This window comes from Daldinia decipiens, assembly GCF_022478715.1.
Source record: "Daldinia decipiens strain CBS 113046 unplaced genomic scaffold F4813scaffold_46, whole genome shotgun sequence".
NCBI classification, from domain to species: Eukaryota; Fungi; Ascomycota; class Sordariomycetes; order Xylariales; family Hypoxylaceae; genus Daldinia; species Daldinia decipiens.
In genome coordinates, this window is record NW_026054589.1 from 102942 (window position 1) to 118603 (window position 15662).

The window sequence follows — 15662 nt, forward strand, 5'->3', positions numbered from 1 at the left end:
CCCTGTATGATAGAACCAATACCATGGAAGTTCGTTCTAATGATTGCGTGTTTAAATTGTGCTATGTAGTGCTGTATATTATTTGACATTGTAATGGTGAGAGCTGTTTGATTGTTTTGTCTTGAATATTCTCTGGTCGTTCTATGTGATGAAGAAATGAATATAACACTCTTCACTGCTTGCGCTTTTGACTTGTAAGATGTTAAATCATATCTCAGTTGTTACAAATCTGAGTTGTGAGAACTGAACGGTACGGTACTTGATATAGGGATGAGAGCCCCGTCATATATATCGTGATAATAGCTTTATATCTATATCAGTCGTTTTCTTATTGCATAACTGATTTCATCGTCACGTATTAGCTCAACTACAGAAAATATCAATCGCAATATATAAAAATCGTAGTAGCTTTTTATACGAACTAGTCAATCCGTATTATATCAACTACAACGACGATACTCCTCAAACGTCCGTATAAAGCATTCCCAGAATGAATAATAATTACCGCAGACACTCATGCGCTCGTAACTCTTTTTTATCTATACCGTCGCGATAAACTTCATGTTAACAATGCAACCGACCTCTCTTCCCCATAACATAACCTACCCCTACTACCATAACCCCCCTCCAAAAAGCCACCTCACCCAATATTAAACTCCCCGGCCGCACTCATAACCTGCTTCATCTTCATCCTCATCCTCCTCGCCGCATCCTCGTCCGCCGCACCCACACCATCCTCCCCATCACCATCATTGCCCCTCTTCTGCCCACCAGCACCAGTCTTCTTCTGCTGACTCGGCTTAAACGTGCGCCTCGACGGCCCGCCTCCAATCCCTCCCGGCGCCTCGCGTAAACCAAAGCTCTTGGCCGTGTGGCCCAGGTGCAACTGCGTGATGTCGAAGTATCCGCGCTCGTCGCGCACGTGTGTCGCGTACGCACGGATATGCGAGCGGAAGGCCTGGCGCGCCGCATCCAAGAGCTTCGAGTTACTACCTTCTTTTGCGGAGGCTAGGAGGCGTTGTTCGAAGTGTAGTTGGAGGGCTTCCGCGCGGGAGTTAGGAGTTTGGCGGTCTGATACTAGAGTCTGGGGCTCGGAGGTTTGGTCTTGTTTGGGTAGGGATATGGGTGTTACGAAGCCCTTTTGGAGAGTCGATTCGTAAGACTGGGGTATGAGAGCTGAGGCGGATTTGAGAAGTTCAACGTAGCCTTCCTCGCAGCCTGGTTGGAGGAAGAGTGTCGCTTTGCCGGGTCGGCCCGCTCGCGCGGTTCGACCGATGCGATGGACATGGTCTTCGACGCTGAAGGCTGGATCGTACTCGATGACAAGATCCACAGCGGGCACATCGAGACCACGCGATGCGATATCGGTGGTAATGAGAACACAAGGATTCTGCGAGGTGTGGAAGGCGGCAAGCGTGGACGTGCGAACAGGCTGCTGGAGGGAGCCATGAAGCTTTAGAAGAGTTATATCAGGGTTTGCTGGCGATGTGATATAGGCAGCATCGGCAACAGTATCCTTTGTCAGGGGTGATTCGTCGGGTGAGAGTTGGGATGATGCAGAACGGAGTAAATCGAAATGGAAATCGACCGAGTCGGCGCAAGATATGAAAACAATGGCTTTCATGACGGACCCTTTGCGGGCAAATGTTGATTTGAGTAGTGATATCAGTGTTACCAATCGCAGTTTAGCTGGAACAACGGCATATGATTGCTTAAGTTGAGATGGCGCACTGAAGGTAGCGTCGTTGGCCGCGGCCACGGTATCGCCCTCGTCCTCAGACTTAGAGGATGTGACGTGGATAGCGTCTTGCAAACTAATCTCGCCCAGCCTTTGCACATTCATCTTCATCGTCGCCGAACAGAGAACGGTGACACGACGTTGCGGCAGGGCGGCGAGGGACACACCCTCTTTATTGGACTCTTTTAATTCTTCTCTTCGAATTTTTCCCACAATGCTCTTCAACTCTTCTTCGAATCCCATCTCCATTAGCCTGTCGCCTTCATCGAGAACAAGCCATCTTACAGTGCCGACGTCGAGCACCTTAGTATTATCCAGATGATCAACGAGACGACCAGGAGTAGCGATCAATATGTTGACACCCTTCCTCAAGCGAGCCTTTTCGGATTTCTTACTCTCTCCACCTATCACGGTAGTGCTTACGATCCAGGGAGCGCAACGTAGAAGTTTCTCTAAAACGGTAGCGATTTGCTTGCACAGCTCCCTCGTCGGTGCTAAGACAAGAGCAAATAGGCCTGAATCGCGATGCATACGGGTTCCGGTGGTAGAGCCGTCGTCATGGTGACTTAGATTCATGATTCGCTGTACGATAGGAAGTAGATAAGCCAAAGTCTTTCCTGAACCTGTCTCGGCCTGTAAGAAAGCATCGCTATCGTCCTTTATTAGCGGCGGGATGCTATTCTTTTGTATTGAAGTCGGGGCCTTCATCTCCAGCTTTGACGACAGGTGTTGGGCAATGCGCGGCGACAAGCCAAGAGCGCGGAAGTTTTCGGCTTCATCAGATAATGGGGCATTGGATGGCTTTGTAGGTTCGACATCATCAACTGGATCATCGAAGACTGTTGTGGGTGTTGGGTTAGATGTGAATAACCTGGACGTGATGCCGCCAGGTTTGTTGGATGTGCCGCCGAACCTAGCACCCGTATTAGATGTATTATCTAATTGTCCGTTTTGGGGATCGGATGTCTTCTGGCGCTTCGCTGGCCTTTCGTTTTGATCGTGAAATTGTCGAAAATCTCGTCGGTCGTTGGACAGCGGGGTGGAATTGACTGAGCTCGCAGGTCCATCTAAAGACCCATCGCGATTCTTCCTGGCGCTTCGCTGAGCATGGACACGATCTCTCCATCGACCACCTGTGAATTTAACCTGCTTCTTTAGTGGCGCATCACCAAGATCGAAATTTAAAAGTAAGCCGCTGTCAGCCATGGCGATTATGTATGTGTGGTCGCGAATATTGAAGCAGTGAAAAGCGACAGAATCGTCTGAGACTTTTTAGTGGAGTACTCGACGTTATACTACTTAGCGCATACATATGTGTAATAGCATATCGTTATCATATCGATAAGATATACCGAGTATACTGGAACCATATGGACGTTATCCATTTATCTCAGCCTTGTAAGACGAGTTTATTATTTTGATACATTTCAGCATTACAAATGAAGTTACTCAATAAACGTTCACGTAAAGAAAACTTACCTAATACTATCGCGCGTATTTCTTAGAGAAAGCTATCCATATATGCTCCTTTAAGTATAAAGTGACAACTTACAAGTAGCAAGTTATTGGTCTGTTGAAAGTTGAGGAAATCTTCTATTGGATCAAACGTGAGACTACGATGGCAAGCCTAGGCCAATAGTAGTCCACCTAGGAACTTCACATTATCATATTCCTACTGAACGCAGAGGTAACCTCCGCTTATCTAGGTACGAGGACACAAGGCTGCGAGATATAATTCAGGTCTATTTCAGCTGTGGTGGAACCCTGTAACAAGGTCTATATGGTTTGGAACGTATATTCAATTTACTAATAAATCTCAAAGGTCTCAAGGTCCTTGTCCTCCTCCTTCTTCAAAGGGGCGGGCCCAAGGCCTTTTGTAAACAATCTAAGGCACGTATCTTGGGACCTAATCCAAGATACCAAATACATGTTGGCTGTCCTTGCATATTCCTGCATGTCCTCGTGATAAGTCTCATCCAATGATCCTAATATTGGTTATCCTAACCGCCTGGCTGGCGCTTAGCCATCTCATATTACGGCCAACACCCTCTTGGCGGTGTTGTCCATGTGACAAACCCTGCTTCATTAAAAATTGCCAGTATTTCGTAGCCAACTGATATCATGGATTGCATATCAGCTCCTGCATAGCTATTGATGAAGCTGACACTCTGCTTTTGCTGAGATAAGTGTGGGTGGAATGGCGTGATGTTTTGTAAGTCGAAATGGTAGACACGAGCTTCTCGCCGTCTGTATAAGAGTCGCCATTACATGTCACTACCTAGGTAATTGATATTTTCTACCTCTTTCCTATAACCTCTAGATACTCTTTAGACGAAAACACAACTGCGTATTCTGAAGCCTATCTTTCAATTAGTCACTACCTACGCCACCTGAAAGTTCTGGATTCGATCATGGCCGTAGACAGTCAAACGATAACGAAGCAGATCCTAGATCTCAAATCGCTTCTCAATGGTATGAATGATGACGAGGACAATAAAAATAAGTTCAAGGACAAGCTGGACTCGTTGGCACAGGCCTATATCAACTCTCACATAGATGATTACTTTCACGAAACCCTCTTGCATATTGCAGCTCGGCAAGGCCATGTATGGGCGGCTAAAACTCTCCTCGGAGCAGGAGCGTCTGTCTCAGGGCAGGATTACATGAAATGCCAGCCATTGCACAGAGCCTGCGAGATAGGCAATCGTCCACTGGCGCAAAAGTCGACGTAAAAGAAAGCAATGGATGAACTCCATTAATGGCAGCGACGAAAGGGGAAGAGCTAATTAGCATGAATATGTTACTAGACGAGCATGGATACGACCAAGCGTGTATCCGGGACAATGAAGGTAAAACACCATTCTTAGTGGCGATTGAAGATAACAATTTGGCGGGTGCACATATATTGTTGGATCATATGCCCGATGAAAAGAAGTATGATCCCGGCGTATACCAAAGGCTCCTCTTATATGAATCGCCAAATTCGGAGGAAGAAGAACTGTAAATACAAAGGTGCATGCAACAGTCAATCTTAGAAGCTCTGACGAAGAACCGGGAAATTTTCGACGAGGCTCTTCTCTGGGTGGCAGCAAATTTTGAGAGGCACAAAATTGCGAAGAAGCTTCTTATCCAGAACACGGATCTAGAGACGAATACGTCCAGCGTTATCGAGTTGGCTTCTCGACAAAAATTCCCAGACGCACTCTGGTGACTCATTGCAACTTCCCCACGCGACGATGAAATCACCGAAAACATCAAGTCGGCGTTATCCGAAGCCAACACGCAAAATACTCAGCAAGAACTAGAAAGTACCGCCAACAGAAGACTGGGAGGCAAGCGCGCAAACAAGAGTAAATCTGAAGAAGATATATACGGTGCTACAGCCCTCGCGGATGGGAACCAGCCTATCGTTTGGAGGCATATGATAGACATCTTGGAAGATCCTCAAATTGCGCAGGTTTATGACGATAGTGCCAAATTGGCGCCACTGTCACGAGGCGGAACTAAACAGCAAATAATACTATGGAGAAGAGCCTCGATGATAAGGATTCCGATGCCACATCTTCTCGACTTCAAAATACATACGGCGAAGATAACTTGAGGTTTACTCACATCCACTTACCAGCTACAAATATATGTATCCCCGAACGTCCTAACTAGGTAGTCATGACTAACCAAGGATATATTAGTTGGATGAAGGTAGTAGAAATAGTTCCCAAATACCAATTTCTTACATCTCTACTTTCGAAGATCGTAGAAGTTGCTAATGGCTTTCATAGGACTTATTGTTGAGAATCATGGTCGATGAAGAGATGGAAAGCACTGTGAGATACCCTGAGGTTAGCTCATTTTTGAAGAGTACTTGGTGTGAAATCCCAGATCGGACTTCTGAGTCACGGTTTATGAGGCCGCAGTTTGCAGAGAAGGTACCAATTGCATCCACTAGAAAGAGACAAGATGAAAAACATAGAGGGACAGCTGCAAATAACTTTTACTCTTACTCAGACTTTGATCTAAATAATTATAGATGCCATTCATATAGTTTGCAACACAAACCGAAGACCTTAACATTTCTCGCCAGGGGCCAGCTGGGAAATCCAGAAGACTAATAGAAGCTTATAAAGGTTCAGTCGTCCATAGCTCTGTGACCCTTGATGAGGCGTACTATCACTTCGGCTCAGAAGATGAGTTAGCCCAGAAGGACAGAGGCGAACGTAATCGCGCTCAAGTTGTTACTAAAAAAATTGTAGCAGAATGCCAAAAAGTCGGAAGGGGACCAACAGCCTAGCAATGGCCAATTACCTGAAACCAAATAGAAGCTGAAGGGGCTCGGTCTCAGCCGGGATCTATTAAAGATATGATGAAAGCGATGGTAAACTATTGCATTGGGTTCTACGAGAGGAGGCGAGCTTACCGAGGTCTCAATGATAGTTTGCAAACCGGCCTGTCAATTCGCCAACTCTTTTCGGATTATGTTAATTATATTGTATGCCGGGTTCCATTCAAATGTGGTGCATTGATGTCAATCTTTTGGTAGGGATGAAAAGAGACCGCCCTTTTCACCAATGTTCGAAAGCTCGAAAATGGATCAAATACTTCCGAGCGTGAAGGGAAATTCAAAGAAGCTACCATCGAAGCCGAAGAGCTATTCGGCGAGATTAAGGATGTCCGCGATGAATTGTGTATTATCAAATCAATCGTGAAGTATCAAAGCATTGTCGAGCGGAAACTCTATGGCAAAGACCTACCATATTTCGACCTTACTACAAGCTACATCCTCAACGATACCGCCGAAATGGAGAGACTTGCAAATAGGATTCAGTCTGCCGCAAGCCTTCCGTTTATTGAAGATTGATTACAATGGTCACTTATATGCAATGAATTTAGGTCACTTCGACACTCTCATTACTACAAAGCGAGATGGCAAACCAGAGCAATCCGTAAAACAAGGTGATAGTATGATGGCGTTCACACTGATTACTATTATATTTGTAGGTCTTATTCTCCTGTTTAAAAGTCCTCCCTAATTCTACGGTTTTCTAACTCCCATTAGCTGCCGCTGTCATTCCTTAGCTCTTTATTCGCACTTGACGTTGAGTCGTTCCAAAAAGCTCCTGCCTGGACTTTTGGGATCATTTGTAAGTACTTCTAAGTAAACATGACGTCTTATCAACTTCTAGTCTACTCATTAACATTGGTTCAGTCGGGGTTTCTTTGGAATTTACCGCCCTTACGATCTACGCCCTTTACTTAAATCGGTATGTAGTTGCAATAGCCAAATCCATCTGCATGTATATCAAAAAACATACCAAGAAGCAACACAGCGATATACAGGAGCAGTTCGGCAGGAATGTCGAAAATCACCATGGTAAATTCCACATATTGAAAGATTTAGTTATATCTTAACGTTAAGGAAGTGAATGTGCTTCAGATATATTTCACGATGCTAACGTGTATAAATGTCGTGGAGAAGAAGAAGAAGAAGAAGAAGAAGAAGAACGGTTGAATGATCCAATAATGACAGAAGAACAGAGGGAAAGGACGCTGTTTGGATCAGTGTTTGCCCGCCGGCACCGCAACCACCATCAATCAGGTGATGTCTAGTTTATTTATGGGAGAGTACCATGGATCACGAGTTTTCTAAATCTTGCGCTGGCAGCATCTTGACACGCACATTGTCTTTTCTAACATCCGATGGATCTACTTCCTAAGACCAGAATCGGATTACAATAGGCTATTGTTTCTCCTTCACGATAGGCGGTACTATGCCTGTTGTGTTGTCTATTTGATCTCGTAGTAATAGTTATTATGTAAAGAATGTTGAAGTTGAAATTAGATTCTTACCTGGACTTGCAACGTTGTTGAATTCTGCAGGCGGTGAAGTGAAGATCAGTGGTGACCCATGTATATTCATGACTTCTAGTCGGTATTCATGCACTAAACCTCCACTTATATCAGGAGACGTCTAGTTCGCGTTCGAGGAGACAGATGATATTCCCCCTTGATTGTGCATCTACATACACGTGTAGTTTGATGCAGGATACAAGCCTCACTGCCGCTCATTAACGTGTTTGGAAATATCCCTGTGGAAAATCATTAAATTTGATAATATATTTGATCGGATAGCCTATCTAATATTTGCATGAGCTGTCAAATTTCAGTTATCTGAATCTGGCGTTAGGTACCTTAGGTACTTTCTATAATATAGTATAATATAGTGCAACGTTAGGAAGACGTCCGTGGAAATACAAACTGAATAATTAGTTTACTAGTTACCTAGTTATGTAACTATTTAAAGTAAGGAACATTCTGTTTCAATGAAGCATGTTCATAGCACTAATTCTACCTATCCCAATGACTCCTGGTAAACATACTAGCTATATCTGTACTTACCTATGTAACGAGATATTGTTGAGGTAGCTGAGTGAAGATCCTAAGAGGGCTGAGTGAAACACCAGCTCCTTGGGCATAGTACCACTTATATAGACTTAGTTGACGGTGATTGGCTCCGGGTTAGAGCTAAGCTAGGTAGTAACACCTCGTATTCAGCTGCCGGTAGTTACCCCGGCCGTTGCAGACGCCAACTCCGGGGTATCGGCTAAGAAAGAGAAATGACGTGGTTAAGTTGCATGCGGCAATTTTCACTTTACCAGAGATTAATCTTCTAGAACCAATGTAACCATGCTAAGCAGTAGTTCAAAGGCATCCCCGACAATCTCCTCGTTGTGTACTAGCCCTACGACAAAACCCTGCATATTCCAACCTTGCAAATTTACGTAACGTTGACAGCAAATGTAAACATCCAGCATCATGGAATCCAAAGAACCGGCATCGCCTACTAGGGTGTATACAAAAGTTGGTGAGGCTAGTACATAGAAATTAGGTTAAGGAGTTATATGGAAAGGGGGGCAACGTTGTCGTGATCCCCGCCCAATACGAGCTGGAGTTCATGCCCTATCGTCGTTGTGACCGCCGATCAAGCTGGTTTTGCTCCACTCGCCATGATGAGACTCACCCCAGATAGAATTTAGTATAAAGACCCTTCGTGCGTCCGACTATGTTCCTTCCTTTTCAGCCTCACCACCACGCACTCACATTCAGTCATTCTCTAATAGTCTATTCATCAACCTAATCAACTCACTTCACTTTCGTTCACCCGAAACAAACATTCAAAATGAAGTTCTCCGTCGCTACCCTCTTCGCCGCTACCGCTGCTGCCGTCACTGTCGGCAAGCGTGACACCGTCTTCTCAGTCTCCGAGTTCTCGGCTGGCTGCGTCAGCCACAGCACCCAGTGCGTGTAAGTATTATTCTCGATCCATATACACTACCGTACATAGCAATGTACTAATAAATCTCCAGGTACTCCTTCACTGTCATCCAGCCCGGCACCATGGAGAAGACTGGCGTCAAGTGCTCGGCTTCCGCCACCGCCGGTACCAACGGCGAGCTCCCCGAGGTCAAGAATGCTTCTTGCGAGCAGTCGTCCAGGACATTCAGCGTGACCAAGAGTGCCAGCGGCCTGACCCTCACCGTCACTCAGCCGGTCACTCCCGTCAGCAACCAGTCCGGCTCCCACCTCATCCCCAACGCCCAGCTCAAGACCACCAACGAGCCCAACGCTGTTGTCCAGAGCTACACCGGCCCTGCTAGCTTCAACCTCGAGTAACTTGTCGGCCTCGATACGAATTGACGGATTTGAGTTCTTCTAGCAAGCTTGCAGCGTTTTAGAATTTGGCGGGGGCTTTCGTGACCAGACTGTGGTTGATGTTCCCAAATAGATATTAGATTAGATAGAATTGTGCGTGTTGAATATACATATCGCATCATTTTCACGGCTGCTTGACTGTTTGTGGTGTCTATTGGTTTACAGTGCGTTATCTTCCCTCACCAAGGAGCGAATTATTACTCAGTAATATATAATCGTAACATTCGGGTTTAATTCATCGATTATCGCGTAATATTTCTTCAATTGGCAGTGAGCTGTATCTCACCTTTGCGATTGGTCCTCAGTTATATGTAGATAGCAAATATGACTGATCGATCTGATCCTACACGGTCTTTTCTAACCAATCATTAAGCATTGATACTGAATACATGTACCTAATTAACTCTCTGACTAGGGACTTGGTACATAGGTAGCAACTCAGTCCTAGTATTATTACATGTGTTCTATCAGAGCCTGCCGCTGCTACAAGGCACGACTTCGAATTTGGTTGGCCTACAAATTGGGTCGCTACTACGTTGCTGATGTGGAAGTTGGTTCGAGTTTCCCTATCTTAAAAGATGCTTAACCCCCCTTTCTTATCCTTTTTTCTTTTTTTCTTTCTTTTCCATACCATCTCCAAATATTGCACAAACTGCCTCGTGTATCCAAAATGCGGCTCTTAAACGTCGCATCCTTTCGCCTAGAAGAGTTCATAGGCGAAAAGAGGCCCAGATATGCTATTCTCTCCCATACTTGGGGTGACGAGGAAGTTCTGTTTCAAGATATTCAAAATCATGAGGTAGATATACATATAGCCCTATATCTAGCAGACAACACGCACTCCCAATTATCTATCCACTAACTCGGCTTAACATCGAGTGTTCGATGTGGAAACAGAAACGAGGATTTAAAAAGGTCGAAGACAGCTGTCGTCGGGCCAAATTAGATAGATATGAATATATCTGGATCGATACGTGCTGTATAGACAAGAGCAGTAGTGCCGAGCTTTCCGAAGCTATAAACTCCATGTTTGCGTGGTATGAGTCTTCATGCGTTTGCTACGCATTTATAGAAGACATTCAAGACCCTGCCGACCTTCCTAAAAGCCGATGGTTTACCCGTGGATGGACATTGCAGGAGTTAATTGCGCCACATGATGTTCGTTTCTACAGCAAGAGCTGGGAGTTACTGGGTGACCGTTATACGCTTTCTTCACAAATCGCAGGTTAGCATTCATCCCTGTACTAAATCTGGTATTTTCCTAACTACCTACTTATACATTAGAACGAACTGGAATCAACATACCTGTCCTGACGTTGAATCGTATCGTTAACAATGCGCCACGGGAACAACACACAGGCTGGCATTCAGGATGCATTGGTTGCGGTGATCGGGTTCGTTATACCAGTAATATAGTCAAAAATTACTGTGTAGCACAGAAAATGAACTGGGCTTCCTCAAGACAAACAACTCGAGCAGAAGATATGGCATACTGTCTACTCGGTATTTTTGGTATCCATATGACCTTAATATACGGAGAGGGCTTAGAAGGAGCTTTTCGCCGACTACAGGAGGAAATCCTCAAGCGGTCGGATGATCATTCAATACTAGCTTGGCGCGACGATAGTCCTGATTACTCTAGCGTAGAAAACGAAGACATCCTGGCGACCACTCTGTTACAGTTCCGACTTGGCAACGACTATGTTCAATCAATGCAGCTACCCTATGGACAGCCCAACCGCAAACTGCAAATGGAATCAAATGGGTTGTTCCTAACAGCAATTTTATGTCCTGCCCCTCCTGAATGGAGAAGGCACCCGGATAATGAAACTTGGACGCTCGCAGTTCTAGACTGCGTCATGGGAAACGACTTAAGTTCCAGACCTGCCCTTCTCTTAATGAAATTCCCTAACGATGAAAACATGTTCTACCGAATTCATCCGAAATTCGTTTGCATTATCGAACCCTCTGGTGACTTGAGAGTTATTTCCTCTGATGGTAGCGAGAAGATTGAATATTTTGGTAATAACAGAAAATGACACATTTCTATAAGTTTCCAGTTCGCTGATCACTTCTAGATAATCCCATCCTCGAAAACCCCTCGACCGAGAAGATCCACATTTTACCTAAGAGGTACTATCCTACACACATCTCCGGCAGCGAGCCCTTGAGGCCGTCGAGGATCTCGCAATTCAATCAAAATAACATGGATGGCTTCCAATACAGAATCGTAGACTCTGTACCGCAATGGACTGATAGTCAGCATCGGACTTTACCAGGTGAATACTCACATATGGTAGCTTTCGAGAACGAATCTTCTGCCTTCTTCTTATTATGGAACAATGTGAGGGAACTCGAATATGCTATAGTATCTCTAGTTGACATGATCCGCCACCTCGAAGATTACCCCAAATATTACCCAGGGAGTCCTCCATTTAACTATACAGTCGCGGATATTATGGCGATTCGAAAAATGATCGGTCATGTCGACTTCGAGAAAAGCTTTTCAACACTAGTCACTAACCGCCCGTTGATAATATATGGTCCTGATTCGCACCGATTTGAAGTCTCAGCTAACATTAAATGTACTTCTTTTTTGGGTTCCAACGTTATTGAAGTCGAAGTGAACATAAAAGGACTCTAGGAGGAAAACTGACGGCTGTTAAAGGTTGGAGATCTTGTTCTCTTCCTCGAGAATATGGAGGAAGTCTTAGGTGTTGATGTTAGCTGGCGAGAAACTGTCCATATAGGTGCCTCCCTTATATTTACAGTTATGAGGAATCATATCATTGGATGGGTCTATTGGCTTTCTTTCTAAATCCGCACTTGGACCTATGTAGCCACTCATTCAATGAGACCTATATAACCAACATAAGTTGTTATAACTTATGGTTTCATTTTATTATAACTATCCGTTTGATTCATTATAGACAGACAAACTCGTGATTAGAACATGTTGACATATACCATCTTGCTCCACCCCGTAATAAATCCATCGAATCTACAAATGCATAAGTCTACAGCACAATAAAACCCCTATCTTATATTCGCAACACGCCCTCACGAAACATGTCAAACCGAAAAAGCATTCATTACAACGGAAGTAATCATTCCCCTAATTACCCTCATACAAATAAATAGCTATATCAATAATCTTCAAGAACCCCCTTCCTCTAAGATATACCACGTCGCCCCGTCTAACCATCTGGGTACCTAACCAAAATCGTCCTTAACATCGCCTGTATCCTGTTCCTCGGACGCATCAAGCTGCGCTTTCAGCGGCGCCGTCTCCAAGCCCGCCCCGGTCGTGCCCCCGGGAAGTCCCAGCGTACTAATGCGCCTTCCCCTCATATCTAGGGCTTCGCTTTCCTCATCCACAACATCGCTCTCGTCACCACTATCTGCGTCGTCGTCCTGGTCATCCGATTCGAGATTGTCGTTAAGCTGCTTTCCAATGCCAAGCAGAAACGCGCTGGCATAATTGAACTTATCAATGCCGTTTCCGCTCGGGAGGTCCGAGTATGTCTTACGCGCCTCGTTGAGACACCGTTGCGCCTGAATATATTTCGACTGCACCAGCCATGCCTCAGCGCCAAGCGCACTCCACAGCGCCGACTTCCTCCGCCTGCCACCCCAGAGATGTGTTCCCATGCCCTGCTTAGATGCATAACAAATCGCCAATCGCTCCTTAATCAGCGCGTCTCCTACGGGGCCTAGTATCTTAGTCTCTAATAGGCGAATCCCCCATTTCGCGGCACTATCAACGTTCGAACCACCACGTAGGCGTAAGAGCTCCAGACCAAGAGCGAGACATCGTAGCGCCCCGTATGGCGCGCTGCAACGTGTGATATACGAATAACAAGCTGCTTCAAATGCGGTGTCTATTGTTTCTGCTCTTGATCTAGCCGATAGGTTTTGAGGCATGATGAGGAGACTGATGGCAGACATTTCGCTTGCCGCCGCGTGATATTTCCATGCTTTATCATTATTGAAATCAGTACGGAGAAGCTCGTACGTGGAATGGGCTAGCTTCCAATCTCGTAGCATAAAGGCGTAGTCGGCCAACTTCCGCATTATGGCTTCGGCGGCGTCTTGGCGATAGAATCCGAGTAAATCATAATTACTCCCCGAGCTCTGCCCCAAGACTGATGACCTAGGATTGTTTCCAAAACCCCATCGTTTGGTCAAGCCAACAAATCGGCCTGCAAGCCCCCTTCGGCGCGAGGCTACTTGGTCATTCCATACAGACACGTGACGTTCCATCGTAGGTATTATAGATTGCGTAACCATTTCGCGGATAAAGGTGCGGATTGCAGTCGCGTCTGACTCAAATATGTACCTCGTCGGATCTTCGAAGTCCTCCTGGTCTTCGCTCCTTCGAAGATCGGCTAATTCTTCTGCGGCCGACATCCACTCGCTCCGGGGAAGGGGTATGCTGTCATCGTCGGTAGCAGCACTTTGCGTTCCCCTTATCCGAAGCAAATGACAGTGGAGGCCGAGACTGCGCTTCATCTGGTCAAAAAGTGCCATAGATCTCGTTATATCATCTCTCTCTTCCTCGTGGACAAGGACGTAGTAACGTAAGAACTCGGCATCAACCCAGTTGGGTAAGCGTCTGTCACCCGTGCTAGACTCAGTGTATAACCGTCTCAGAGTTTCGATTGGAGTCGGATTCCGGGAGCTTATTGCGATGACGCAAGCAACCGGATGCGCGAATGTTTCGTGCGGTGCCAGGGGCAGGCCCGAGAGCAATCTACGTAAGTATAAAGCGTAATACGGTGAGGTTATGTCGATATCTAGACCGTTATTGGTAGGGCTCTGGGGTAAGCTAAAGAATGATTGTTCGGCATAGCTCAGGTGGCGATCTACGACGGCCTCGACATCCGGGATCGTGATCCCCTGCCCCCTCCCGGGGCCGCTGGACTTCTCCGAAGCTCCATTTGTTCTCGGGGCTGACGCAGGTCTTAAACCGGTTGTCACGGGGTCCGGGTGCACAATACCCTCTCCAAAGCGGACAAGGTGTATTGAGTAGTCTTCGTATGTCCTGCTTGACCCGTTGCTATCCCGTATTATAACTTTTCCTTGGACACGCTCTCCAAAGGGTCTAAGTAGTTCCCACAGACCGCGGTTAAACCCCTTCTCTTTTAACAAGACATCGGTATCTTCGGAGGTATATACCGCGACATGCGGTACGAATGCCCCAAGAATAAGGTTGAGCGGATCACCCGGGCTGTCCCCTGCGCCAGAAGCGAGTGCGAGGCCGTTATTCGGAGCTGCGCCAAATATAGAACCAGCGGCTATTCGCGACGGTGGGCGACCGACGGGCGACTGGGAGCGAGAAGCGGGGGGCGATAGAGTAGATGCGTAGAGCGAGGCAGCGGAGGGATGAGACCGTCGGTAAGGGAGACTGAATTCGGAGCGGAAGAGAGATGGCGAGACATCGTTAAGAGTATGACGGGCTTTCTGAACCCTCGAGATGGAGGCTGCTACGGGGGATGCAGGGAGTGATCCACTCCCATCCTGCGAATCATAATCGGAAGGCGGCATCAAGTTGGACAGGTATGCCTACGGTACTCTGGCCCTCGAAACGACTCGACCGCCGAGTGTCGCATCTGTATATGACGATCTAAGACGAATGTAAGGAGGACGGCGATGGTGGATATTGCAGAGCGGTGAGATGTTTGCAGCGCTGCAAGGTGATACAGTTTGTTGTAATTTCATAGAGGTTAGACAAGCAAATCCTGTGTTCCGAATTGCGCATCTGGGTTCGACATTGGCGATGTCAAGTTTCCCATTCAAACATTCAATTAAACAAAATTGGGTACAACGAGGTAGTCAGCCAGAAAGTTAGTCAGAATTAAGGTCCCGGCTGGGTATCCGTTATCCGATAGCAGAGCCACAATTTACCCCCATCAGCCCTCAGTTATGGAAGTCAAACGGTAATTTGAGGCTGATGCAAACTTAAATTGTGGGTCACAGGGCATGAAAGTCAGGTAGGTAATCCTCAATCCTTTAAACTTGTGCAATCATAATTGTTTAAAGTTGGAATATATTAAGAAAAACAACTTGAATTGATGAAGTCTTTGTTCTATATACGTCCTTAAACCTCAGCAAGACGCCGGTTTAAATTAGTAACCAACTCGACTGACGAGTCTACAGCTCATCCCAAAGTCATCCTTGACCATCAACCCAAAGTCTAACCCGATTTGGCAAAAGC

At 46.0% G+C, this 15662-nt stretch overlaps 8 protein-coding genes across 8 annotated transcripts; 6 read left to right on the top strand and 2 right to left on the bottom strand.

Moving 5' to 3' along the window:
* Positions 1–323: 323 nt before the first annotated feature.
* F4813DRAFT_374162 (ATP-dependent RNA helicase dbp-7) lies at positions 324–3565 on the bottom strand. Its single transcript, XM_049244894.1, has 3 exons — positions 3218–3565; positions 3049–3147; positions 324–3000 (listed from the first exon to the last, which is right to left on the bottom strand). The coding sequence occupies exons 2-3, from the start codon at positions 3062–3064 to the stop codon at positions 641–643; spliced, it is 2376 nt and encodes a 791-aa protein (XP_049095505.1). The 5' UTR covers positions 3065–3147; positions 3218–3565; the 3' UTR covers positions 324–640.
* A 259-nt stretch (positions 3566–3824) lies between these two features.
* On the top strand, positions 3825–4560 carry F4813DRAFT_251993 (uncharacterized protein). The gene has a single exon (XM_049240161.1). It carries the CDS (start codon positions 4150–4152, stop codon positions 4468–4470), a length of 321 nt encoding a protein of 106 aa, XP_049095506.1. The 5' UTR covers positions 3825–4149; the 3' UTR covers positions 4471–4560.
* F4813DRAFT_393577 (uncharacterized protein) lies at positions 4497–4949 on the top strand (the record flags this gene model as incomplete). The annotated part of the gene is made up of 2 exons (XM_049247441.1): positions 4497–4672; positions 4751–4949. The coding sequence occupies 2 exons, from the start codon at positions 4497–4499 to the stop codon at positions 4947–4949; spliced, it is 375 nt and encodes a 124-aa protein (XP_049095507.1).
* Positions 4950–5248: 299 nt separating this feature from the next.
* F4813DRAFT_251982 (uncharacterized protein) lies at positions 5249–5887 on the top strand. The gene is made up of 2 exons (XM_049240160.1): positions 5249–5437; positions 5518–5887. Exons 1-2 carry the CDS (start codon positions 5405–5407, stop codon positions 5845–5847), a joined length of 363 nt encoding a protein of 120 aa, XP_049095508.1. The 5' UTR covers positions 5249–5404; the 3' UTR covers positions 5848–5887.
* Positions 5888–6133: 246 nt separating this feature from the next.
* Positions 6134–7237, top strand: F4813DRAFT_374167 (uncharacterized protein). The gene is made up of 3 exons (XM_049244895.1): positions 6134–6729; positions 6792–6876; positions 6942–7237. The coding sequence occupies exons 1-3, from the start codon at positions 6472–6474 to the stop codon at positions 7142–7144; spliced, it is 546 nt and encodes a 181-aa protein (XP_049095509.1). The 5' UTR covers positions 6134–6471; the 3' UTR covers positions 7145–7237.
* A 1129-nt stretch (positions 7238–8366) lies between these two features.
* Positions 8367–9739, top strand: F4813DRAFT_374170 (hypersensitive response-inducing protein). The gene is made up of 3 exons (XM_049244896.1): positions 8367–8783; positions 8854–9037; positions 9100–9739. Exons 2-3 carry the CDS (start codon positions 8913–8915, stop codon positions 9404–9406), a joined length of 432 nt encoding a protein of 143 aa, XP_049095510.1. The 5' UTR covers positions 8367–8783; positions 8854–8912; the 3' UTR covers positions 9407–9739.
* A 136-nt stretch (positions 9740–9875) lies between these two features.
* Positions 9876–12375, top strand: F4813DRAFT_374171 (HET-domain-containing protein). Its single transcript, XM_049244897.1, has 4 exons — positions 9876–10244; positions 10325–10670; positions 10730–11467; positions 11524–12375. The coding sequence occupies exons 1-4, from the start codon at positions 10116–10118 to the stop codon at positions 12087–12089; spliced, it is 1779 nt and encodes a 592-aa protein (XP_049095511.1). The 5' UTR covers positions 9876–10115; the 3' UTR covers positions 12090–12375.
* F4813DRAFT_374174 (ER-golgi trafficking TRAPP I complex 85 kDa subunit-domain-containing protein) lies at positions 12376–15527 on the bottom strand. Its single transcript, XM_049244898.1, has one exon. It carries the CDS (start codon positions 14990–14992, stop codon positions 12659–12661), a length of 2334 nt encoding a protein of 777 aa, XP_049095512.1. The 5' UTR covers positions 14993–15527; the 3' UTR covers positions 12376–12658.
* Between the last annotated feature and the right edge of the window lie 135 nt (positions 15528–15662).